Source organism: Aythya marila, assembly GCF_965140915.1.
Source record: "Aythya marila genome assembly, chromosome: 21".
NCBI lineage: Eukaryota > Metazoa > Chordata > Aves > Anseriformes > Anatidae > Aythya > Aythya marila.
The window spans coordinates 4229851-4256155 of NC_139062.1; the positions used below are offsets into that span (position 1 = coordinate 4229851).

At 37.5% G+C, this 26305-nt stretch overlaps 2 protein-coding genes across 8 annotated transcripts in view; one reads left to right on the forward strand and one right to left on the reverse strand.

Annotated features, from left to right (window-relative positions):
* The window catches only part of PIK3CD (phosphatidylinositol-4,5-bisphosphate 3-kinase catalytic subunit delta), a 47358-nt gene extending 42701 nt beyond the window's left edge, over positions 1 to 4657 (forward strand). For 4 of the 5 annotated variants that reach the window (XM_082777108.1, XM_082777106.1, XM_082777109.1 and 1 more), the window contains one exon: positions 373 to 4657. In XM_082777108.1, coding sequence (XP_082633234.1) covers positions 373 to 510 — 138 coding nt within the window. In that variant the 3' untranslated portion in view covers positions 511 to 4657. The remainder of the gene's footprint in view (positions 1 to 372) is intronic. The other variant, XR_014318913.1, reaches the window with a different exon arrangement.
* Positions 4658 to 4895: 238 nt separating this feature from the next.
* Positions 4896 to 26305, reverse strand: part of CLSTN1 (calsyntenin 1) — a 38937-nt gene continuing 17527 nt past the window's right edge. For 2 of the 3 annotated variants that reach the window (XM_082777110.1, XM_082777111.1), the window contains 16 exons: positions 25919 to 26114; positions 23280 to 23488; positions 22070 to 22219; positions 21782 to 21967; positions 20387 to 20635; positions 18537 to 18658; positions 17575 to 17737; positions 15481 to 15531; positions 13598 to 13755; positions 12795 to 12943; positions 12085 to 12311; positions 11510 to 11680; positions 10776 to 10921; positions 9137 to 9272; positions 8239 to 8423; positions 4896 to 7524 (listed from right to left, as the gene is read on the reverse strand). In XM_082777110.1, the coding sequence (XP_082633236.1) occupies positions 7330 to 7524; positions 8239 to 8423; positions 9137 to 9272; positions 10776 to 10921; positions 11510 to 11680; positions 12085 to 12311; positions 12795 to 12943; positions 13598 to 13755; positions 15481 to 15531; positions 17575 to 17737; positions 18537 to 18658; positions 20387 to 20635; positions 21782 to 21967; positions 22070 to 22219; positions 23280 to 23488; positions 25919 to 26114 (2693 nt within the window). In that variant the 3' untranslated portion in view covers positions 4896 to 7329. The remainder of the gene's footprint in view (positions 7525 to 8238; positions 8424 to 9136; positions 9273 to 10775; positions 10922 to 11509; positions 11681 to 12084; positions 12312 to 12794; positions 12944 to 13597; positions 13756 to 15480; positions 15532 to 17574; positions 17738 to 18536; positions 18659 to 20386; positions 20636 to 21781; positions 21968 to 22069; positions 22220 to 23279; positions 23489 to 25918; positions 26115 to 26305) is intronic. The other variant, XM_082777112.1, reaches the window with a different exon arrangement.

Here is a 26305-nt window from a genome sequence, read left to right on the forward strand (position 1 = left end):
TTGTAGAACCAGCTTGCAGGCTAAGAGGACAGAGAACTCTTTAGTGGAGTATCACTTCCTGTTCTCAACTTGCTTCTTACATTATAACAACCTAGCTTTGTCCATTTGAAAGAGAGTAGCTTTGTACAAGATTACTAAAAAATCTAATGCTTCCCTAATTCCAAGCTAAGAGTAGGATGCATCTATTTATGGGAATGCAAAAATGTGCAGCTATAGTAACCATTCAAAACAATTACTTGGGTACTTGTTCCCTACACAGCGCTCCTTTCAGTAGAGTAATTTCTGAGCAAGTAAATATTTTAGCAGTTTAGCCATTAATTGTTCACTTGCCCTTTCAGTAAGGCTACACTGATTTCTGCCTCTTGCCTTCAGGATTCCCTAGCTCTTGGTAAAACGGACGAGGAGGCACTAAAGCACTTCAGACTAAAGTTTAATGAAGCCCTGCGAGAGAGCTGGAAAACCAAAGTGAACTGGCTAGCACACAACGTATCCAAAGATAACAGACAGTAGAGCAACTGAGTCAGCCTGCACACTCGCTCCGAGAGAATGTAATGCCACTTGCACTGAATCCAGCCATTGTAGACTGTTTTATAAAGACTGATGAATGTTGCTGTGTTCAAGATCCCTCACCTGCATTCCCGGAGGTCACACTTTTCTGCATGACTGAAGATTGTTGGACTGTCGTCAGCTGCCTAATCATGCCTGCTCTAGATCTTTGGGGGACAAGGGGCAGGCATGAGGCAATAAAATTACTGCACAGTGAAAGGTAGGTAGATGTACTGTATCCTTAAGAACTTAAGCTTCAAATACATCTTCTAATGGAAGAGTTTAGGCTGTTGTAACATCCTTTGAAGATATTAAGTGGGCTAATGTGTCTATTTTCTTGACAATCCAGCTGAACACTGAAAAGCTATCCTATAGCTCTTATACTATAGCTGTTCTTCTAGGCCCCTACAATTACAGCTCAGAGGCTTTAACTCACTACGTGATCACTCCTTCTAGCCTGTTTCAGTGTGCAGCAAGGTAGGTCAGTCTAAATCACCTCTGAAACCTACTTGGGTGAATTGTTTTACTCTGCAGTGTGACAGGGAAAAATATCCATACTATTGTATTACTATCTCTCTGCTTCAGAGGCCAAAATGTTCTGAAAGGGAACTGGAGTCCAGCTATTGTTGTCTAAAAGCTGATGCTACAAGAAGAGGCTTGGGTCAGCCTATTGTGGGTTAGGTACATTTGTTTGCTTTCCTAAATCGGACTTTAGTTCCACCTCAAGTCGTTCCTGGATTTTTTTTTTTTTTCTGTTCGTAAGCCTGAAAACATTAAGATTGCATTTTGAAAATTGGCAAGTAATTGGTTGCTACATGTACCTCCTGTTGGGGTACATTAGAGCTCGTTGGCCACCTGGGCTTCCCTCTACTGCATGCATGCAGGGCACTGGCCTACACCTACGTAATCACTAGGATACAACACTGTAATCCAGTGTCAGCTGGGACAGATGGCACCATTCTGTGCTTAAGTTATTTGGCCAGTCTGCCTTCCTGTGTAACGATAGAGGAGTGCCAGATGAGTGGGTTTAACACTGAAAAATTACTTGCAATAAGTTGCATCTCGACTCATCTTACAAATTTGTTCTCTGTTCTTTTCCAACACACATCTCAACTGCTCTCAACTAAGGTACATGACTTTTTGTCTGTTATTAGAGCTGGGGTGCAAAGACTCTGTGTCTGTACGGGGTGGTGCAGTCAAAGAGCAAGGTGCAGCCATCTGTGCTGGTACCTACAGCTGGACAAACTGTTCCAGCCTTCTGCTCTCACTGCTGCCTACGTCTTTTTCCCAGGTGGAACCTCCTCTCCCACAAGGTGCTGTTGTTAATCATATATTTCTACTCCTGTGTCATATTTTTGTTTCCAGCTAGCGTCCTCACCTGGTGGGCAGTTCTGAGCACTGGTGTTGCAAAGGGACAGATGAACAAGAGCCACTGCTGTCCCTCTGTGCCTCATGTGAGCACAGTGAGGTGCATCAAGCAGGCTGCAGCCTATGGGTCATGCTGGAAGATAAGTGAAGTAGTCTGGTTAGTATCTGCTTCCTTTAGCAGTTCCCTGAGGTGCTTTCTTTCCATTTCCCTGTGTTCTCCACATCATCATGTTCCTATGAAGGTGCTATCATTCCTACATGTTAAGGAATGACAAAGTCATTCAATTTTCAAGACATCACTAAAGCTGAATCAGATCTTTGATCGTATGCCCTTAACTAGATTGAACAGTGCTAGATATCTTTCAAGGTCCCTTCCAATCCCTAACATTCTGTGATCCTGTGAAATGCAGGCATTTCGTATCGTGTTTCTTAAGTGACAAGAAATCCAAATACTGTCAAACAATGGTCTACTCTCATATAAACTTAGCTTCCATGACTGGTTTGAATTATTTTTGCCTAAAGCTTACACAAAACCAGCCAGTTTCGGACAGAGGCTGAATTGAACTGTTTATTCTTAGTAGATCTACCCCTGTTATGGGGTAAATTTGATTTGATATTGTTTTTGCATCCAGCATCTAGGTACAACTCATTCTTGACTTTCAGCTCTTTTTAAAACCAGGTACTCCTGGTACTTCAAAAGAAACAAAATGATTCCAGATAATGCTGGCTAAGTCCACTGTTTTTTAAAAAGCACAAGTTCAAACATATTTTTCATAAGCTGCATAATTAAGTTAATACTGCCTTAAAGTAACTTCTACCTCTGTAGAAAGTACAAGTAGATATTATGATGTTTGGTATGCATGAAACAACTTTAATAGAAAAACAACTTTCTTCATTGCCTTTATATACAAACAGATGATACCAGATGATGGATTAAATGTAACATTATGGCTCATTTAAGTTGTTTTACGTACTCAAGGTTTCTTTTCATGCTATGAAGTCTATTCTATACTGTTATCTCTATATGTGGTATAAACCAGGTTGCTTCTCATACAGCACCTCTGTCCAGAAGCAGCAGTTAGACAGCAGACAACTGCTTTTAACTTGACACAATCCTCACTGATCCCCTTTCATTACACCTTTCAAATAACTGTATGTGACTGAGATTTGGCAGAACATGTCAAGATAGAATGGTATGTGCCTTTGTAATTGACCCAAATTATTTACTACACAACCCTCTCTAACAGTTTGTCAGCATATTAAGTAATATTGAAAGCCTGTTTGCAGCTACAAAAAGCAACTGTTGTGCTGTACTTTCCCTATGTTACACATCCTAGATAGCTAGAACCTAAAGCCAGGCTTCGTGTTAGCCCATAGCTATGCATTTGACTTATAACACTAGCAAATCAGCATTGGATAAACGTGTATAAACTGACCCTATCTTGACTGGAGACAGGACTCTAGAATGGCTGCTGCTTCTGGAGATTAGACTAAAAGAAGCTTCAAATGGTCTTTGACTTGTCCTCTGTGAAAGGAATACTGCCATACGGTATAAATTGCTTTCACTGATGTGGTTCTCACGTGTAGTATATTCCTCACTGTTTTCTTGAACTGAACAGCAGTTATTTGTCTCAGGTTTCAAACTAAATCTTAAAGCAGTGGATCTGTATTTGTAAATATAGTATTACAAAGCTGAACTGTTTAACAAATCCATTTGACATGTTTTTAGCTAATATTTTAAGTATTATAAGGATACTTTTCCTTTTCAGTGCCAGATTGTATAGTCTGTTGCTTCACAGGCTAAAAGGGCGTCACAAAGTAGCTGTAGGGATATGCTCATCTCCCTTACACCCAATTGAAAAATTCCAGTACCGTAAGGACTTGGACAAACGCAAGCATTTCCACGGGGCAGCAAATTACCTGCCACAACTGACAGCGAGCCTGTGCTTTCACAGGCACTTTTTTCATTAGGCCGTATCCACGGTGAGATGTCCTGTGATCACAATAGGAGGGAACATGCTACAAATCTGTAAATGTAAATGCAATTCTCTTACACTGCCATCAACTGAAAATCCAGGATCCCCTCTGTCATAGTGTAGAAAGGCAGTCTTACCTAGCAGGTTCCTTGGTCTTAGGTACTCTTGTTTGCAGGCTCGCAGCAGTTCATACCCGGTTTTATAGAAGTACAAAGCAGCAGTGGCTCATGTCATCTGTCCTTCAATTGTACAAGTGCAATAAAACAAAGTTGTATCAGCATAAACTGCTAGAACTGAGCAATTCCAAAAGTGTTTCTCAATTCAGCACAGTTTTAGGTAAGTTTTGTAGTCTAGAAAGTTGACTTACCTACAAGTACGAATGTCCATGAGTCAGCGAGTGGACTTCCTCCCTTGTACTCCACTGGAATAGCATCTTTAATGAAATTCTGATGGCTGTATTGGGTCAGCAAAGAGGTTTCTGTCTCTGATTGACAAAACAGCAGCTCACCTGATCCTTCCCAGCAAGTTGAATTGTACCGAAGATTAAAACTTAAATTACTTTGAGAAATGTTACATTTCACTGTAAATAAGTAACTTCTGATTTTATAAATATGCTCAAAGTGATGCCCCTTTCTACTTCTATTTATTTAGAGATGTTTTTTTGTGATTTTTTTTTAACTGTAAAAACAGATTGTGCTTATTCTGTTGCCTTTGAAAAAAGTATTTTTTTAAGTCAAAATGTGGTTCTGTAAAAAGAGAATGTTTACATGTTTAACTTTTCAGTTGTTTTAGGTACATGTTTTGTACATCAAAAAGTAATAATAATAAAAAAAAAAGATTAAATTGTACACCACAATGCCCCAGTCCTTCTGTGCTTGAAAGATCAATGAAAATAAAACTGCACTCTACTACTAGGCAAACTAACACACAGTTAATACAACTTGACCCAACTTCATTCCATTCAGTAAGAAATAAATGCAAACAACCTTTAGAACCAGAAATTTATTGTAGCTTATAGACTTTCCAAACTGACCTGTTACCAATATACACATCTGAAAGTTATACCCACAGTGGCTACAAACTGCATCAGAACGTTTACAACCTTTCAGTATTACCATTAAGTCATGATCAGTTTTAGTCTAAAATACAGCAGCTACAGTGACAGTATATGGAAGGATAAGTCTTCTACACATTAACACAGGACAACTGTCAGACATAAGTTAAAAGTTTCCCAGTTTACTTAAAACTAGCAGTTATATTACCACATAAGTAGTCAAAACCATTTCCCCATTTTAGAAATCTAAAATTTTACATTTAAAAAAAAAAACAATAGAACGGTAAGCTAGTTGTGTGGGTTCTCTCCCCTGCTTCCAGGTCCATCTATTATTGTAAAAGGCACTCCACAGAGTCAAGTGTTACCACCAGATAAAACCCACCATTAGATTCCACTACATACATCAGGAGGCAAGATGTGCACTAGGTGAGAATAGGTCTGCTCTGAAAATCAAAACTATAGAACACGTTTGGATCAATCTTTATCTTTTTTTTAAATGACAACCCTTTTTCTCCCATTCCTTTCCCACCTTTTGGCTTGCTTGTTGCTCCTCTAGCAGGCTTATCCAGCGCAACATTTCCCTGCTGTGTACTGTCGGCCACTAACTAGCCTGCTATGACATGTGTGGTCTGTGCATCTAGAACACAGGCAGATTACATACAAGATCAAAAACTGAAACTTTGCTTACCGTGGTGAGGAGTGAATGGAGTCCTAGTTTCCTGTTACAAGCAAAACAAGTTACTCTTTAATCCACCTCCAAACATAAAAAAATCAAGTAAGCAGATATTCATTATTCAAGGCTCTGCATAGGACAAGTAAAGTTAAATGAATAAGACCTGCCTTACGAAAAAACTAGCACTCTCCACCATGGGGTCATAACTTACTTTTCGTACCTTTCAGTCAGTTCTTTAAAAAAGTCCTTTGCAATTCCAAGTTAGAACTTTGATCGAAAACAACCAAAATCAGCCATGACTTGGAATAATATTAATGTGATTCCCAAGGTTTTCTGGTTGGATAATTTATGCTATAGTTTCACCAGCAGGAAAACACAATTACTAAGTGTAAACAAAGGCTTAATACACCAACAGTCCAAGTTACTGTACAAGGAGCTACAGGGAATGAGCAGGAGTGTGGTTAATAGAAATGGTATCAGCTATGCCCCAAACCCTCCCATTCCCAAATGCAAAAAAATGAACAGTCAAATAAACTAAAAACCTATCTATGTAGACTGGTAGCCAAGGTGCGCAGGTACACAGGTCTCAGGCTTTCCAGCTTCAATTACCAATGTAACAATCAATCAACTAAACAAACAATCTGTCCTGCCAGCAAGATGAACAGACCATCATTGTACTACAGGCAGCCTCACTGTAATTAGTAGGTGCTGTGGCAGCACACCACAGCACCAGCACACTCGTTTGTCCACCATCCAAGTAGTGTTTTTCTCCCAATAACTTAAACAGCCCTTATGCTAAAACTTTACCAGAAAAAATAAAATAAAATAAACCCAACAAACTGTATTAGGCAGGGCAGTTGGGCAGTTGAACCTCTGCACAGGTTCCAAAGAGCCTTTACAGTTTCTCATAAGCTTGTCTGTTCCCTCTGCAAAAACAAAGGATTGGAGGAAAAAAAAGAAAAATAAAAAAGAAAAACCAGAGTGGGGCATGAGTGAACACGGCAGCCAAGGCCAATGACACTGTTTTACTGAAACATCTACACTAGAAAACTGTGCCCGTGCTCCTGCTGCAGTAGTATGAGACTTGTATTACTTCATGCTTCATGATTTTTTTTACTTTAGCATGTTTTATACCCCAATCCCTGTTTTCACTACCACAAATGACATAATTACATAATTCCAATATATTTACAAAATATTAAAAAGTCTGTTAATCTTCTACATATTAACCTCATTCTGCCACTTTACACATGCACTAATTTGGGAAAAAAATTAAAAGAAATCAACAGGCTGAAATGATCAGCTTTACCCTTTGTCAACAAGCAATCTTTGTATCTTTCAGAAAGACAAAAGAGAACAAAGCCATATTTGTTTCACAGAGCAAAAAAAGTTCAGAAATTCATGTGCAATGGCTACAGATCTGCAGAGTCACTTAGCTGAGATGACATGAAGAGAAAGTGCAAGGTGGTTCCTCACATAGTGTAAAAAAATCCAGTCACTGAGGCATGGCTGAGGGAAAAGAGGTGCTAACTACAATTCTAGAAACAGCATCAGGAACTAGCCGACATAACACAAACACTGGGATGTGTGTTGGTTGAATCTACTGGCCAGAATGATTTTTTTTTTTTAACACCATGAATCCTTGGGAACAATGGAGTGTATTACACTGGAGTCTTCTAGAGCAGAAACAAAGACAAAGGGAACAGCTAGAATCAATAACTGAGGGTAGAGTCATCCCATTCCAGCTGTTGCTGTCTATTAACATTCTGTTGGTCCTCCTCCTGCTCTCCTTCCTCTTCCTCACTACTTTCAGACTCTGCACTAGTGATGTCATCTTCTTCTCCATCTTCACTTTCTTCCTCCTCCTCCTCCTCTTCTTCTTCACTGCTGTGTTGGTCCTCATAAGTCTGTTAAGATAGAAATTGGCTGTTGATATCATACTAGCCAAAATTCCCTTTATTCTTTTGGATTGGGCACAGAGTACTCTTACTGAGAAAGAGCTATTAATTTATTACTGATTTTAGAAGTTCAACAGTAATCAGGCAACCAGACAACAAAGCTTAAACTCTCATCAAAATAGCTCTTCTTGTTTTGTAACATTTCTATCAATCCTGTCACTCCAAACAAACTAATTCATAAGTATGATCCAGTACTTCAAATTCTACTGGAGAAAGACCTTTCAGGAAGATAACACAAATAACATTAAGGCTGCACATCTTTCTTGTTTCTGATTTTCCAAAATTTCAGACATTAAACACAGCAGACAGAAACATCCTACATACAGACAATGTTTCAACACTAAGTTTTTGCAACTTTAGGAAAAAAAGTTGATTGCCATTAAGGTAGTGTGCAGCATGATAAACACTGGCGTTGAACACTGAACTGTAAAACCTGATCCAAGTGATTCTTGCCCAATTGTGTATCACAAAGCTACAGCCCATGCAAGATCCCAAACGTAACTGTTCTTGGGATTTGTCACTTTTGGGCATCTATTAAAAACTCAGTGTCTGTTCTCTCTGTGTTCTATGGTTGTTTTTGCTCTACTACTCTGTGTACAGTCATAGCGGTTACAGCTGAAAGAGGAATTTTTTGTGAAGTGCTGAGACACCAGTCTGATTTACCTCCATAGGGTTCACAGTGATGGTCAAAGCAGAGTCATCCCAGTCCATCTCATTTTCCTTTCCAGTGTCCTGGTCACGCATCGTTCTCTGATGTGCAGCTCGGATTCGGAACACTCCCAGAATAATCATAAAAACCAAGAAACTCACACAAACTACAATCACAACAGTGGCTGTGCTTGGAACAACTGCAACAAGAAAATGAAAGGAGTTTCTTAGCTGATACTGATAAACAACTTTTATGTAAAGCTAATAACTAATCCTCTGTTCCCATCACCCGCAAGAGGGAAATGGCATTATACAAATATTGTAGGTAGCTACACAGAGACAGTTTGTATAAGGCCACTAAAAAAGTCAGTGGGAGATCCAAAACTAAAACTTAGTTCCTAAGTATAATTACATCAATCTGAAGGACTGACAACACATGGAAAGCAGATCCTACCACACAGACTCCTCTCTAATACACTTTCCTTTCTCTCACATCCTACCCCCATGTCAAATTTATGTAATTAAAATAAAAAGGGCAGACACCACGACTCATCAAGGGAATAACACTGCAATTCTTTCCCTATGCCATTCACAAGAAATATTGTCCCAGTTCCTTACAGCCCTTTATCTAGGTCTTATAGTCCCTGCCAAGAACAGTACACCTCCCATTTTCCAATGCACACACACCAGCAGAAAGTTTCCCTGCTGGCAGGAAAAGATATTTCATAGATCTGTAGCAATCTGCTCCACCTTGTTCAGGCAACAGCAGAATGGGATCAAGATGCTGCTTAAATTTATTAGTCCATCACATTGGGTTAACTGGGAAAAAATAATCTTGGTGCAGCAAGAAGCCTCTGTGACAGTTTAACAACAGAAAAAAATCATCTGAACTTCAGTGACTGAGAATCCTTACCTGAAAATGGATGAGGATTAGCTAGGTTGTGACCAGAGAGATCAACAAACGTGTGATGCACTGGATGAACAAACTGTGGTTGCGCAGCTATGTGATTAGCATGTTCAATGGGGTTAGCTGTGTGGATAACGTTCACCTAGGTACAACAGGAAATTGTTAAACCCCCAGAAATACAAGAGTTTACCTCTCAAGAGGCAGAAAGAAAAAAAGGAGAAAAAAAAACCACACAGAACAATTTCCCATTGTAAGCATCCCATTCTCATTCAGCATAGCAATGGTTTGTCTCTGGGGACAATTATCCCAACCAGCAATTCCTCCTATGTTATAGTTTCTTGTCACATAACCTTTCGTTTTTCCATCTCTCTAATCTATGTAAGTTAGTCTTGTGAGCTTTTGTACAGACACCAGTATTTCAGAATAAAACAGGTAAAGCCAGTTCATTATCAAATTTGGTAGCTAGCCATTTTAATCCTGACAAAACAGTATATAAAAAGGTATGAAATATTAATTAAATTTCTTCATTCCCTTCTATTCTGCTGTTTATCTTCAGCTAACAGCAAAGACAAAATCCATATTACAGAACAAAGGTTAAGAAAAAATTGCTCTTTACAGTTTAACCCAAGCTTAGCATAGCTGGCATTTAAGTACAACTGCAAGCTCGCCCTCACAAAGAGTATTTCATTCTTCCTTGCCAAACAAGCAGAGCTAAATATACCTCTCCTGTGGCAGAACATTGTGATATAGGTTACCTGAGCAGCTGCACAACAGGAAGAGAGCAAGTTCAGTACAGAAAAAGGAAAGCATTTGCTTTTAATAGTTTGGTAAGATCCCAACTCAAGCTCACAGAATTTCCTCAGGAAACAAAATCACAGTACTTAGTTAAGAAAATTTCTATTCTGTAACACGAGAGGCTCTGCAGCCTTCCTTCCCAGCCCCTAATATCCACCCAGCTAGTGGTAAATACAACTGTTACCTTTACTGTCACCCTTTTCATCAGCTTTAAAATGTAGAAATTCAAACTTATTGATAAAAGATGCAGGCGTACATGACAGTTACACTCGATTAAAAATAACTTCATGTTCCAGCAGCTGAGATTTTAGTGTCTACTATGTTACATTCTGCTGTACTTCCATATATTTGATATAAGCATACTGAGTAATAATTAACCTGTATTCTACTGCAGAAGAAATGCAATTTTAGCCTGTCTAGGCTTTTACATCAGTACTTAGTATCAGTCAGTGTTCTAAGGATCACACAAGCAAAACAGGTAAAGGGTCCAGCAAGCTCATTTGCAGAATCATGTAAGTTACACATTAAAGCTACTCAAGTCTCTGGTCAGTATAGCACCACTATTAGCAGTTTAATTGCTTTTTCTTAAATTTATGTGCTGTCTTTGTAATTCAATGCTTTTGCCTTCACAATTCCATTAGCTACTACACAAGTTTCACCTCTGTTTAAGCACCCTTATTTAAATGTATGACTGAGAACACACATATGAAATACTGCCTAAGATGTGCAAGTTTACTAATATTTACAGAAAAAAAAAAGATCAGTAATCTATCAGATGAGGCACCGGCTATCACCCACCTACCCACCCAGAGCTGGTAACCTTCTGGAGTGATCAGAATAGCTTACATACCTCCACTTTAAATTCATTGCTGACATAGCGCCCGTTAAGCTCAGAACAAACTAATTTGAACTTTCTGTCAAAGAGAGAAACTGTGTGCCAGTTTCTGTAGCGTATCAAATGCAAAACTTCCTCATAACTAGCCATTGTATCCACCCCTGTGGAGAGAAACAAGTAAAACAATTAATTTGCAAAAAACTAGGGCAGCATCATATACTCCACAAACTTCACTCCTTTTCTTTAAGCAAGTTTTCTTGGCTGACAGATTTTCAGTCAGCAGAATAAAAAGTAACATCATTATGACAGACATGCACACTTTACTAAAATTTTGTGTTTGTGATAAAATCCTAGACCCATGTTATCTTTAAAGGCGTCTTTTCTTCTGCATATGTAATATGTTCTGAATATGAAATAGAAAGGAATGACACATGCTCCAAGGCACCATGTTACCTGCGCAAGAAGCAAGCCTCTTCTAGGGGGCAGAGTGTACTTCATTTCCACAGTAGAAAAGTGACTTGTAATTTAGGACACAAGAGAATAGAAAGGAGGTTCTAGAATGACGTATTTCCTAGAACCACAGATTTCCACAGAATATAGTAGGAACACCTCAGAACCTGAAATTCTAGTCAAAAATCAAAATATTTGGAGTAAGGCGTTACAAACCATCTATCAATCACACAGCTCCTCTTATCACTGATTTCAGACCCTTCAGACCCAGTTGCATGAGCAGAAGTACTAAGCCCTACCTGTGATGATCATGCCAAGGTTGGAACTACTCATCTCAATGCCCTTCTGCTGTAATCGTGTCATGTCAATCTCCAGGCTTTCTTGTTCCTGATTTAGTTCCTCTCCCATCACTGTCACCTCACATGTATCCAGGTTATGCATGATCTCTTCAGATACCAAAGACTCTTGAACTAAGAAGTAAAGAAAAGTCCAAAGAGATAAGCAGAAACAAAGGTGAAGTAGACAAGAGCCCAAGAACCATAAAATATCCCATGCAAACAGAACTCTTCTTTCAAATCAGATATTAAGACCTGGGTCTGAAGTACAGAGACCAAGGATTCAAGATGTAACGATAAAACAAACAAGCTTTTGGGATTGTTTACATGAAGATAATGGCCTAGGCTTACTACCATTTCCAAACAAATTTCTATTAGCCCAGAGCAAAGTAACTACACAAGTGATATACATCTTAGTTTCCCCTATTAGATTCTGTACCATGAGAGAAATCCATGTTTCTTTGCAAAAGAAAGATCCTCCAACATGATCATTGAATGGAGTAAGGGTAGGCAACAGTCTTAAACAGAAATTACGTTACCTGTAGGATCTTCATCTCCGTCTCCCTCGGGCTCCACCTCCCGTGTAATGGTGCTTATTATGCGAAGCTCAGGAAAGAGGGAAATACCCTCAGAACTTTCAAACTCTGAAGCAGACCGGGCAAAATGGTTGATGCCACTAAGGCTGATTTTTGGTTCCTCTGGCTGCAAGACCATCACATAGCCCTCCACAGACGGAATGGAGACGCAGGCCTCTTCATTGAAACATCTGTGAGACACAGAAGCAGTTTTGCAGTCTAGGTAGCTATTTGAGAGGGAGCCACAATTACGCAGAGTAATTGCCTTATAAATTAAAAAAGCTCTGTCTCAGACCCAAGAGTCTTAGATAAATTCATCAACTGCGTTGGAAGAATTTCCCAGCAAGGGAACAACCTTACAATTAATTCTTACTTACATTTAACATTTTGCCCCATTTTCTCTGCTATGACTAACAGCCACAGATAACAACTTTAATGAAGCCTGTGATACTGGAGATTCCTCACTGTGTACCCTTGCAACAATAAATCTCCTTACGCATTCCTTACTGCAGGCTCAGGAAGAAAACAGAATTCGGAACAGATGCCCATATTCTAATGTGTGAGGGTTACATACAGCAATACTCTTTTGTGTATCATAACTTGAGATATATGAACATTTTTCCAGGTTTCACTACCGTAATACACAGACACATTATTTCAGCACTAGGACGTACTTGACAGCACTGGTGATTTTAAGCCTCCGGATTCCAGGTGTTGGGAATTGGCGAGAATTCAGATAGGAAATGTGCTGCATGGCCTTATCAACCCTGTCTATATCATCCCCTTCTAAGGTCAGTGTTGACTGACTTGGGTTCATGTGGATCTGAAATAACAGGGAAAAATAATAAAAAAGAATATAAATAGTAACACGATAAGGTAACCAAAACCAGAAGTTCAGCACTGCTTAGCCAGGTAAATGCTAGGATAATAACATCTGTATTCAAAGCAATGAGGCCATTATTTACTGGCCTTGTGCTTCACAGTTTAATTTCCCTATTCACTTCCTTTTTCAAGTCAAATATGCTTAGTATTTGGTTCTTCAGAAAGAAATCTAGACACTTATTGTAGTTCTGATGTGAAGTAACGTGAAAGAGAAACAGCTAATATAAAAGAGAAATTTATCTGTTCTTACAACTACACTACTAAAAAATAAAACAGAGAAATTAGGTTAATTCTACTAAGCTGCTTGTTAAGAATCTCTATCTTTTATTAAGACAATCTGGTATAGCTGGTAAAACAGAGAGGCTTTCAAATACAGAATTTTTCCTCTAAAGGAGGGAACACAGTAACTTATATTCTTAAACTCCACTATGCCCATACTAGAAAGATTTGCTATTTTTCATGTAATTTTAATGCAAAATGTCACAATAGATTAGTTTGTTTTATTTGGGACACCTCTAATAACTACAATCAAAACTTGAATCTATTTATCAGTACAGTAATATACGTGCTTGCATATATTCATAGGGAACTTTACCTTCACGCCTTTGCCAATACCATCAGCTATTTGCAAATCCAGTCCTTCTTTGCAGGTATATAGGCAATCTATCACTTTCTTGTTTTCCAGTTTACCAGAACGAATCATCAAACCTGCCAGATTGCCTCGGAAGAACTGAGCCATGCGGAGTTCACCACCTTCATAAAGGAAGGAAGGAAAAATCTTAAACATCTTGATTTTATTTTACCTTTTTCTCTTGTAAAACAACAAAGATGCTTTGTGGCTCCACAATGTATTATAGACATGCAGGTTAGTTTTCATCCATTCGGGGTGTTAACCTTGTGATTATGTTCAAGCATAAAGAAAGAATTAAGCAGTTCACCATGCATGGCCTCCAAAACAGGAAGGTGTGGCCATCCTGAACTGTGAATCTAAGGCTACTTTTCCATAAAAAGTATCTTATGCCCATACAGCGAGGTGGTGTTCTTCAGATATGAAAGACAAAACCAGTGAGATGAACAGAATCCTGAATCCTCGCAATGAGTTAACAGCTTCTCTACAAAACCAGCAGTCTATCAGGATAGAAGACAACAGCATCAATCATCTAGATGTTAGCTACCTCAATCTAAGCCAATCATTTCAGGCCCTCTTTACACTCAAACGAGAGAAATAAACTTCACAAAGTGATACAGCTCTTCCTGTGAAAGACATCCAAGAGTTAACTGGTCCCCTCTAGAAGTGCCTACTTCTCTGCACGGACAGAAATGAGTTTTAAACTCAAGTAATTTGTGTTTTAGACATTTGAATTAAGCCTGATGAATTGCAACCCAGAGATTTTTTGAAGATGACACCAAATGATCACCTAGTGAGCTTATTAATGGGGCCAGAAAACACCACCTGGAAATTAGTATTTCATGGTCATCACTTAATAAGCTAACAGATTCTAATAAAGGTATCTAAGCTTGTTTTAAAGATTCTATGTGATGAAAGATCCCTGACACAACTCGATGCAAGTTTTCAGTAGTTAATTGTCCTGTTATAAATGATATCATTTCCAATTTAGACTTGTACAGTTCCAGAATCTAGCCCCTGGATTCTGTTACAACCTTGCCAGACTAAAACACAATGCACAGCTCAAAACCTCTTCTCAATCTTATGTAGACCATTTCAGAAATTCTTAAACTACACATAACAAGTACGTAACCTGAATATACTTTTAGAAATATATGGTTATTTCATTGTCCCAACTCAAGACACAAAATCCACTGAGCTATCAACTATAAATGTTTGAGAAAATAAAACCCTGTAGCCAACCAGGAATACCTGGGAGCCAAAGCCTTTATGCCTACTCACTAACTTGAACTTTATACCATTTTTTTCATCAAATGAGTATCCAACCCACTGTAAGTTACAGCCTGTCTTTGAGTTAAATATGAGCAACCTGTTCTAAATATGGAATCACTTCTCCTTGGAGCGGGGAGCAGGACCATCCATCCAGAGGTCCTTTCCTACCTACTGAATGATTCTGTCCTATGCACCTTCATACATGTATGTACATATGCATATATACACACATATAGGATGAGGTATTTTTATGTTTTAACCAAACTGGATGAAAGAGATCATAGCTATTATTTTGCACCAGCAACTTATTTTACACCACTTCACTGCAATCACAATGGTTGCAAATTTATACATGGATGTGCAATTGGGTGCAAAAAAAAAAAAAAAAAAAGAAAAAAAAAAGAAAAAAAATCAGTTGGTGAAGCTCTGGAAATAAATGCACAATGAAGAAACAAGCCTAGGAGAGGATTATGTGAAGGTCAATGGCCCGAATGCAATGCCTGCATTTCATGCTGCGTGTGAGATGAAGCAATGTCTTGGCTTAAAAATGAAAACAGTAGGGAAAAAACTCCAGCAACCTGCAGAGGTCTCGGGCACAGTTTCATTGTCATTTTCATTTTCTGTATATTCTGTAGAAAAGCAAGACAAAGAATAGGACAATAGGGAAGGGACCAGGTCGTTACCATTTGTCAAATTCTCTCTTAGGTCACAGAAAATAGATACCACTACTTGCCCCCAAAAGCATGCTTATACTCCACCCGGCTTCTCAAGGATTGTGAGTTCTCTGAAGACTGCAATTCAGGGAAGAAGCATTACTAAGCTATTACAAGAACAAACATTCATGACAAGACAAATCTGAAGAGCCCCATACACAAGACACAGTAAAAATGGTCACACTGGAGAACACTAACTACAAATACCCAGTCTCACACAAACCACTATTTGTAATAAGAGGCAGGTCTATCAGCTGGCTTATTTTTTCCCCTCTCCCTAAAGCAGAAATTCAGGTGAGATCCAGCCTGTACCAGTAGACCACCTGATGGTATTGATGTTGATCAAAAGAAGCTATTAGTGACACAAATTTCTTATCATAATAATAGTAACATATGTATCAAGTGATCAATTTGTGAAATGGAAGTGTGTTAAATAAGAGAAAAAAAAAAAAAAAGCTTTTAATCTTCTTTAAGAAGCTTACATATTTTTTTCAAAAATCACAGAATCTCTATTTGGCATAACTGTTTTTCCTTCTGTGCTTTAATTGCCTAAAAATCAGACTGGTAGACTTTTTAAAAAGGTAGCACCAAGTTCTTGTATTCCAGACTTTTAATGCTCCTATTTCAGTATGCTGTTATTAAAAAGTAAATTAACATCACAAGAAATTAAAGAATCATATAATGTTGCTAATGTGAAAGCACAGAAGTTTGTAGACTAAATGCTTTTGTTTGGATACAGCGCATGTACAGAAGCCATTACACCATCTATATGCTCAGCTGGAACAGAGTTTCCAAGCTGTAGTTTCTTGAAAACCAGCCAGTATAGCTTCCCTTTGAACTAGAATAGATAGCTGGAAAGTCACAAACAGAATATGAGATGAATAATGGAGAAAATAATTAATTGACTCAAAGGGATAACAGAATGAATTTTAACACTAAATTAAGAAATGCTGGAAGACAGTGAACTTCCCACAAAATAGTAAGTTTGACGGAGAGGATATTTTGATAATTTAACCTTCATTCATACTTCAAAGCCTTAAAACTCAAAGAGAAAAGAGACATCATGACAAAAAACCTGTTAAGTTGACATAAATGTCCCCAAACTTCCCATTTGTCATTCACTCACAAGCTAATTCTATGTATTATTGCAGACTGCAACTACAGTCCACATTCTGAACTACAAGAAAGCACGAATGATTTAGCACTGTTCTCTCTGTGACCCAAAAGATCAGCTTTCTATCACCTAGAAGGTAATTAAATCAGTGAGCAAAACATTTGAGTTCAGGACGAGCTCTGTTACAGAAATCTCTGGTACCAATGTACTCTGATTAGCCACCAATATTCCATGTTCAGATGCTTTTTTTTTTTTCCCCACAAGCTTTGAAGAATAGTTTCATGAGTATTAGAGAATATGACACAGCACTTTACAGCTTGCAGAATATTGTGGTTTAACCATAGGCTTTGTATAATAAAGCAGATGCTTCTTACGTTTGTAAGCAGAAAATACATGAGACACCATCACTGTGCTGCTTAGCTAAATTGTCTGCTGGCCGTATTTCGATTTATGAGAACACTTTCTAAAATAGGACTTTCAACCTACTTGAAATTAGTGTTCTACATAGTAATATGAAGTATAAGATGTACTCTTACAACTGTTATTAAAATTAAGCTATCTATATTCTCAGTTACCACAAAAATCACTTTGATGGAATACTGCTTGGTGAGTGGCCCTGTATTTCATACACACCTGCAGCCAATAAGCAAAAAAAAAATCATGGAAAAAATGGCTAAGAGTAGAAATATGTGTTATTAGTTAGGACCAAAAATAATCTGCATAAGACATAACAAGTCATCTTTAATGCATTAAAAAGATTAGCTATGTACTACTAGACTAACCGCAAAGATTTTGTTTAAAAAAATAAAAGTTAAATAAACGTCTTAACAACTGTAAATAGTCACCTTGCCAACATGCTCCAACTACTAGCTGAGTTTCTATTTTTGAAGGATGAAGTGGATAATCTTCAGTCACTGGGAAAGGATCATACGAAACACCATCTACATAAAGAGTTACCGCAGGAAATTCAACGTTGAGGACATAATGATGCCATTCTTTGTCACACACCTGAACAAAAAAGTTTTTAAAATTGCTTTAATCTTTAAAAAAACATTGCATTTGAATAACTTGATCTGACGCATATTTTGCATATATATATATATATATATGTAGACATATTGACAAACTATAAACTTGTATAGGCATACTTCATGTTTCACACATATGGAACAGAAAAAAGCAGAGCAACCACAGGTTTATAAATAGTTTCTTCTCTTCTATAGCCAATATAGGAAGCTGCATGTATTTCCATTCCTTCAATTTTTATAGGATCTAAATATTAACCATGTATTTAAATTTAAAAAAATACATATCCACATGTTAGCACATTTATAAATAGTGTTATAATACAACATTACTTGTCAAATGATCTGTTTTTGCTGAGGGGGATTGTTTACAGAAAAATGTGACCATTTTGAATATAATAAAGCTTTCCACAACAATTATTTATACTGAAAGTCAATTACTTTTTGGAAAGCAATAATCTTTCCCCACAGATATATATGGACATTTTACCACTAAAGCAGTACATGTTGCCGTGTATACAAAATTCTAGGATACAGTGCGCTATGTTAGAATGTAACTCTGGTCAAGTAACTGAGCAGATCCATTGGGCCGGAAAAGCACACAAAATACGTAGTCCCTCCCGTTTCATTCTTCACAATCATAAATTAGGTTCTATAAAGCTTGGTATAAGGAGTCCGGAATTGCAAAAAGTATTTAATCATCATTATATTATCAAGGAGTTTAGGCTCCAGTGTTTTTCACCACATTCTAACACATTACCAACTGTCCCTTCCAAACTTACTTGGTTCAGTTTCCAATGAAATTCAGCAGGCTTGTATGTTTTTCCCTCTGAAGGATCTTGGCGGAAGAGGAAAACAAGTCGGCAGTTGTGTACGTACAGTGCGTAGTGGTGTCGGTTCATATCTGCAGAAGAGGTACAATTAGTATTACTTTTTTCTGTAAGCATCAGGAACACCAAAAAACTCATCCCTTCTGAAATTCCATATGTAAATGCCCAGTAATTGATAGGAAAAACAAACGTAGAAGCAAATCAGACATGAAGAATGAGAAACATCTATAGCAGTAGTTCAGAGAAACATTCTTGAACAGACCAAGAATAAAACACAGAAAAAACAATAGACATCTATCTTGAAATCCAATCTGAACCAAGGCCTAGGACTGAAAACTGACAGGGATAAACCCCCTGAAAAAAAAAGAAAAAGAAAAAAAGAGAGCTCTATTTACAAACAGAAAAAACTTTTTGTTATAAATAAGCATCTTCTACCACATCTAATTACAGTTTTGGAACACATATACATGATGGCAGCTCAACAGACATTTTCTTAAGTGTAAAGCATATCATGTAAAACTTAAAATAAATAGAAAGGTGAGAAGCTAGAAAATCAAGTAAGAATAAGGAAAGGAAAGGAAACATTTTAGCTACATCATCCATACCATGGCATGGATACGTCAAGAAATGGAATGAAAAAGTACCAAAACCATACCAATCTTTCACTCTGACATCATTAAACTTAACTGTATTGTTCCAGTGCAATTTGTTCAGAATTATCTCTTTCCAACAAACCTAGTTCTAGAATTTCAGTATTGCATAATATGCCATTGAAATCAAGGCAGATTATATTTCTAATACCAGAAACTATCTGTTGCAATTATTATATGGTTAGGTCACACCGAGGAACAAGAAAACTTGGTTTGAAGGTCTACTTCCCACGTATGTTAGAACACAAAAAGCTGTATTTAAATTTGCCTTTTTTCTCCAGTTCACTCCTTTTCATTAATCCAAAGTTTTGGGTTTTGAATAATGAGAATGGGTGAAGGTAGTGAAAAGAGGAGAATTATTTGCACCTGGTTCTGAATGACAGTGACTTTTCTCCTGTTAAAAGGAATAGTTTTAGGATATTACAGATACTGTTAAATCTTTCTTATCTTTAAATACAATTTAAATAACTTAAATATGAAGGCTGCTGCATTCAGTCTGCATTCAGCCTGGTTTCTTTAGAAAAACCTAGCAGTATTTTAACTAAAATATCTTTCTAATATACTGAACAAATCCACTGCTCCAGATTACAAAGGAAAGAGCTCTTTTACCCCCATTAGACATCAATTACGGAAACAGGGTTATCAGATTTTCTTCTTATTAATATAATCTTCAGAATGATTGTGTCTCCAGGATTCGCAGAGACTGAAACTATGCACAGCATGTGAAAATTTTCACCACTAGAGAGAAATTATCTCCTCCTAGAAAAAAACAATATAGTAGCAAATGCTGTTGCTAACCCTGATATATGTGTCTTAAGGATTTTTGGCAGTACAAAGAGTAAAACTGTTTGCAGAGATGCAAAAATGAGATTTCTTTGCCAGAATACTTCGTCTACCATGATGGAAAGCAATGCATAAAATAAATTGAAATAGAGTTAGAAAAACAAGTCTGCCCAATTTCAAAGCTATATAATCTTAGGGCATGCCTCTATAGGTAAATACAATAAAGAACAATTTTTGCAGTCCACCTCCTTTTACTTCCAAGAAAAAACTAGAGAAACCTACAGAAAAGACAAAGTTCTCGCATATACTGCCGCAGTATATAAAAACAAGCCCCCAACTAGACTGCTTGTAATTGATGTACCAACAAACCTGTCTTGTCTGAATTGCACAGAATTGTCTCCTTCTCTTTGGTTCCAGGCCCATGCCTCATCCATACTGAAATCATGAAGGGTTCTTTTAGATTGACGGTGACAACACCATCTGGAATCTTCACAGCCTGCGTGCCATTAAATTCAAAGACTTGGTCACTGTCATGACCATTGTCAGTAGGAAGTCCTATCGTCCAGTTGGCCGCACTACTTGGAGGGGGAAGTAGTTCAGCTGTACCCGAAGCAGCACCTACAATAAACATGCTCAAATGAAAACCAGGTAGAAACTAGAAAGATCATAGCTAGCTTCATATCTAATTTTCTGAGCACTAATTTTTCAGCACCGTCAGCATTATGCACTACCATCACATACCAAACAGGTCACCCTTTGAATAATGTGGCATTAACATTAGACACGGTAACTTTCATTCCTTTAACATCTGGGTCGTTTACCCATCTTTCCAAAAATGTTTTGCTTACTATCCCTGCAGATGTAGAATTTTACTTCGCTGCTATCTCAAGAAACCTATTTATGCCCACTTAATACCCATGCCCATGAACACAATGCCTTTCTCTTGCATCTATACTAGATGTAAGAATAGTATCCATCCCATTGAAGAGAGCTGCATAAGAATATCATGCAGAACCCAAGCATCCCCTCCCAGGTCACTAATACAACCTTAGCCTGAAGCAATGATACCCAGTAGGTGCTCGGCTTGCTGATTTTCCCCTTCTTCGAGCTTACGTTATCAATGTCAGTGACATTAACAGGGAATAACCTAGGTCTGTCTCTGTGGGTACACACACTTTTCACCAACTTAAATGAACTTAAATGAAGAGATTAAGCACCAGTGATAATTTATCCTGTAATCTTAATTCCACCATCAATAAACTTTTCCTAAGACCTTTAACTGCAGAATATACGTGGATGCCAAGGCCCTTTATTCCTGGGGCAAACACAGCATGAATGTAACCGATTCAAGTGAACTGTGTTTTCCTAATCACATTTTCTTGAATTTTTCATCTATTTTATCACCATGGATTTGTCACATGGCATCCTTTACATCTATCAATGCCTACATAAAACAGAGAGGTTTTGATGGCTACTCCCTTCCACATTATGTATAAAATCCTTTCAGCTGTTGAATACAAATCTCATGAGAGAAATTACTACTCTGTGTAAGCTAGCAGGGAGGCAGAAGAAAAAGGTTCTTCACTGCATATGAAAATTATTTTAAAACATCACCTTCAAGCAATTTATTTTTATTGCCTACTAGGGAAAAAGTTGGGGGAAACTACATGCAAATGAAGACTGTATTCACTCACTGATTTGTGTTTTAACGTAATATTCAAAGTAAGACTAGTAAGCACTTTATTATACCAAACCTATTCTTACCACAGAGCCTGTGAATGGATTTCTCAGAGTAGGTGTCTCTATCACAGCCTTTACCAATATGGCTGGTTTCTAGCTCAACTGTTGCTTGAATTGAGGTTATTGGCTCATCACACGTCTCCAAACGCATATTTGGGAAGAGAGCTAAGGAACCAGTTCCAGGCTCATATTCTATTCTTTTGCTCCAACCTGTATATTCATCCAAAGAAACAATATTAAAAATCTCTCACATTTCACTGAAGTAAGGTACTGGCAACTGCTAAAAACAGATAAGGAGGAGATCAAACTAACCTTGCCAGCCAGGCTTGCATGTAGGCTTAATGCTAATTTTAACCAACACATCCTCAGCAGCTCTCTTCTTCCCACAGTCATACGCAGTTACTGTCAGTTTATACTGATGCTCTTTGCCATAGTTTAACTTTTCTGTGTTTTTTATATAACCTGACAAAAAAAATGTGACAATCAGAAGTGAATATTTTGGGGTCACTGCTGCATGAAATACATCCAGGTATTAGCTATGTACTTCATACTGGTACCAAGATGTTAACAGACAAACCAGAAGTGACTTAGCCTGTCACTACTTGTGCTTTCAATGCTAGACATCAGGCACAGATACTCTAAAATTACATAAATCCAGGAGATAAGCACAATACCAAGAGCAACAGGTATATACTTATCATGCTCTTAATGGTGTATTATATTACATTATGCTATATATACATATATTGTATGTTATATAATATCACATTTAATAGTATTACTCCAAATGAAACTGTTCATAAGTGGTAACTGGTAAATAGGTTGGCATGTACCAGGCTTCTCCAATTTATTTTATTTTAGTTTGCAGATCTGTGAAAACTAACCAACATCAATGTGGATCCCCCCAAAACTCAAACTAAAGCCCACTAAAAACAGTCTTGCTTTGTTTAGTCAGCTTCCTTGGACCTCTAGAAGTAAAATTAGTCCACAGATAACCAGCTGAAAGGAAACAACCTAAATGAATTATCACACTTCAAACCCAATAACCACAATACTGTAATCTCCAATCTCCATAGCCACATATAAGCACCTCACATGTAAAAAAAAAAAAAAAAAAAAAAAGCACATACACAGAATGACGTTTTTGAAAGCTGTTTAGCAAAAGCTATCCTATCACAGGAAAGAAAACTACAGGGGGAAGAAAACTTACTAAGAGATGGTCTAAACCGTAATATAATTCTTATCTGTATATTTTTTTATTTTGAAAAAAATTGTACAAGAAACAAAACGTGTAGCAGACTACCTGCTCCTTACATCGGTAGATAGTGCATGGTATAGGTACTGAAAGACATCTAATTTTTCATTATAAATTCAAATTGCTTAAGTGAACGTGTTCATTTAACTACATCCTAGGAAGGGTTAAAACAGGGTTGCTCTAATTTTATGCTGATTACTTTGAAGCCCTATTCCTAAGGCAGTGAAATGATAGCAATTCCCACTCCGTCTTGCATCATATTCTTACCATCTTTGTCAATAGCAAAAGGAACATCCGGAGTTACTATTTCATAGCTGCAAATCTGGCTGAACTGAGGTGAACAATCTGCATCCACTGCTTCCACTTTGAGGATGTTATCATACCTCTTCCCTTCGATAACTGTTGCCTTATATGACTTCTCTTTGAACACGGGAGCATACTCATTAACATCATTCACCTGAATATGTACTGTTGCTCTGGAAATAAACAGAAGAATCAGTTTTCTTTATATTGCAGATGTCTCGTTCATACAAGGAGTCTTGCAGAACAGCTCCTTTTACAGATGAAGCTATCCTTCAGAATTTAAGCTCTCTGAAGGAGGTAACCAATGACTAACAGGACTAAGAAGGACCTTAAGTACTCCAACTGGGAAAGCAGTGAATATTTTCTATGGGTCGTTGTGTATTTTTATGTAGTTCCAGGTCATTTTTTATTATTGCTGTTTGTTTGTTTAAAATTCAACCCCCTGTGCTGCAATTTCTAGGTTACTGCCATTTTACAGAAATATAACAAAGTACAACTGTGACAAAATAGGCAGTTAGCTCTGTTAACCGTACAATCCTTCCAGTTCTTTGCTGCTGTCAGAGTATTTGATATAAACATCCAATTCTTATTTCATGTGAGTAAGAATGACAGTTATGACTGGTCTTACACTAAGAGCTCAGTCAAGTGCATTTGATTAACTCTATTTTCATAATAAAGTACTGTGTGCTGTAAGTCAGTGAAAACTGGCTTGTTTCCTGGAAGTAGGAATGAGAGATCAGACAATTTAAATGGAAGAATCACAGTAGTAATCACAGTGTTATACTGCAACACAACACATAGCTCGCTATATAACCCTGAACAGATTGGGTCTTGAATTGTTCCCTTTTATACTTGACATTGATGGCTGGTATATAGACAACAGGGAAAAATACATATTTGCTGTCAATGACCAAGAAGAAAAGGTGAATACGAAAAAGTATTTGAAACGTACACTCATAAAGAATTAAATAACTACAATCATGCAAGGATAAGAGCAAAAACAATTAAAATATGCTTATGTTAAATCTTTATCTATCTTTAGGGCTTTATTTTAGCCTTTGTATCAAATAAATTTCACCAAAAAAAAAAAGCTTTCTGTACCAAACACAGCTTATATTCCTGACTTTAAAGGCTCTACTCCAAAAAAAAAATGGTTCAAAGCCACAAAAATGTAATGGAGACAGCCACGAGGCAAGGAAATTTCAACAGTGGTTTGTAGGTGCAGGTCTTGGAAACCCCCTACTCCGCAGTGGGAAGAGTTGCAGCACATGGTGCAGGATTGCAGAGCAACATCGTAATGACGGTTTCATGAACCTCTGCTGTTCTGGTTCATTACATACTGAGGAATTTCAGGAGCCATAACACTACACCACTTGAAAACATACATATCACAAATCTACCATGGAAGCTGTATTTACAATGTTAAGAAAGGCCAAAGATCAGCCACCTGTGCACTACACTGTTTAAAATTTTCTTTACAATTCACACGCTTTCATCAGATGTCTGAGATAAGGAGTTTCTGAATACATACTGAAGAGATTTCACAGCTGCCTTTTTATTAGGAAGTTTCCCAATTCCATTTGTTACCTTTTCCTCTGGTTTACCCAACTTATATTTCGTTTTTATATACTTTTTACTGGATCAATCAGAGGAAAGTTTATATCTCAAGTAGCCTGTACAGGCACAGTAATATATTTAATTTCTACAGTGAGGAGAAAGAACTGCACAGTATCAAACTGAGCAAAGAATATAATTCCAGCCAACCAACCAAAATTATTATTGCCATCTTTCTGTTTGAGATCTTTCTTCAAAAGTCAAATTGAGTTTCAAATAGAAATTTAACAGGGATGCCTATTTTCCATGAGTGTAACCCGTAACAAGTTAACTTTCTGCTGCTTATTTGAAGCATACAGCTATAGAGTAACAATACTGCATATGCCGTCAAGATGACTGCTGTTAAACTAGTCCTCATCTTACTCATGGCCTTCTTTGCTTAGCACACAGTAAGCTTCCACATGCTCTACAGATGTTTACACCAGGGTGCTACAGTTATTTGCAAATTATTTTCTAGGAAGCATTTTACATTGTGGTTTTTTCTTTAGATAAAGATTGCTTTGTTTCCATTCTTTAATCTAGGCAGAGATGAACCATATGCTATTGATCTTGCTTTTTAGGCTGAAGCTGTCTAGAAATGACAATAACATGTATTCTTTTCCATTTCATTAAGGTTAATACATATGACTTATTGAATCTTTGTTTTATAAACTGAATTCTGAAACAATGTCCATGCTTGGTGTCAAATATGAAGTCTGTTTATCAACTCAAGCCAGATTTGGACTATTTCAGTCTTCCTGCTTCTAACTCCACACTATTTTGTAACGTAAATTTAGAGATATCAAGGGTGAAGCAGTACCATCCAGAATATAAAGAGCTGTCAAAACAGTTCATTTCCATTTTGCTGCTATTTATATTGCCATTATATGAAAATCTTCCAGTATTAACACTTGGTTTGCATTTACTCTAAACACACAGACCATAAATCACCGTGAGCAGGCGACCACTTGAAACCAAACTTCCCCTCAGCCAACCGCAGATTTACTTACTTGTGGGATTTTTTTGCATTTGCTCCATCTGGTCCCTTCCCACAGTCATAGGCCTGTATGGTGAATGTGTAGTCCTTCTGTAGTTCACAGTCAAGTTTTTCTTTGGAGCGTATAATTCCCTCGCCAGTGGATTTATCCACTACCACTGCTTCAAAGGGGACATTTTGCCCATGAATTTTAAATCCACAAATCTCACCTACAGATTCAAAGTAACAGAGGTTAGAACCGGTCAAAAGTATTACACGTTTTTTAAATGAACGACCAAATAGTTTGCAGCCAAGGGTTTGTGAGGGTCTGTGGACAAAGCAAGAGCACTGTGCTTTAAGATGCGTGATTTCTGGGAACTTTAGTAAAAAGAAGCATACGTCTGCCTTCCAAGCAACTTGT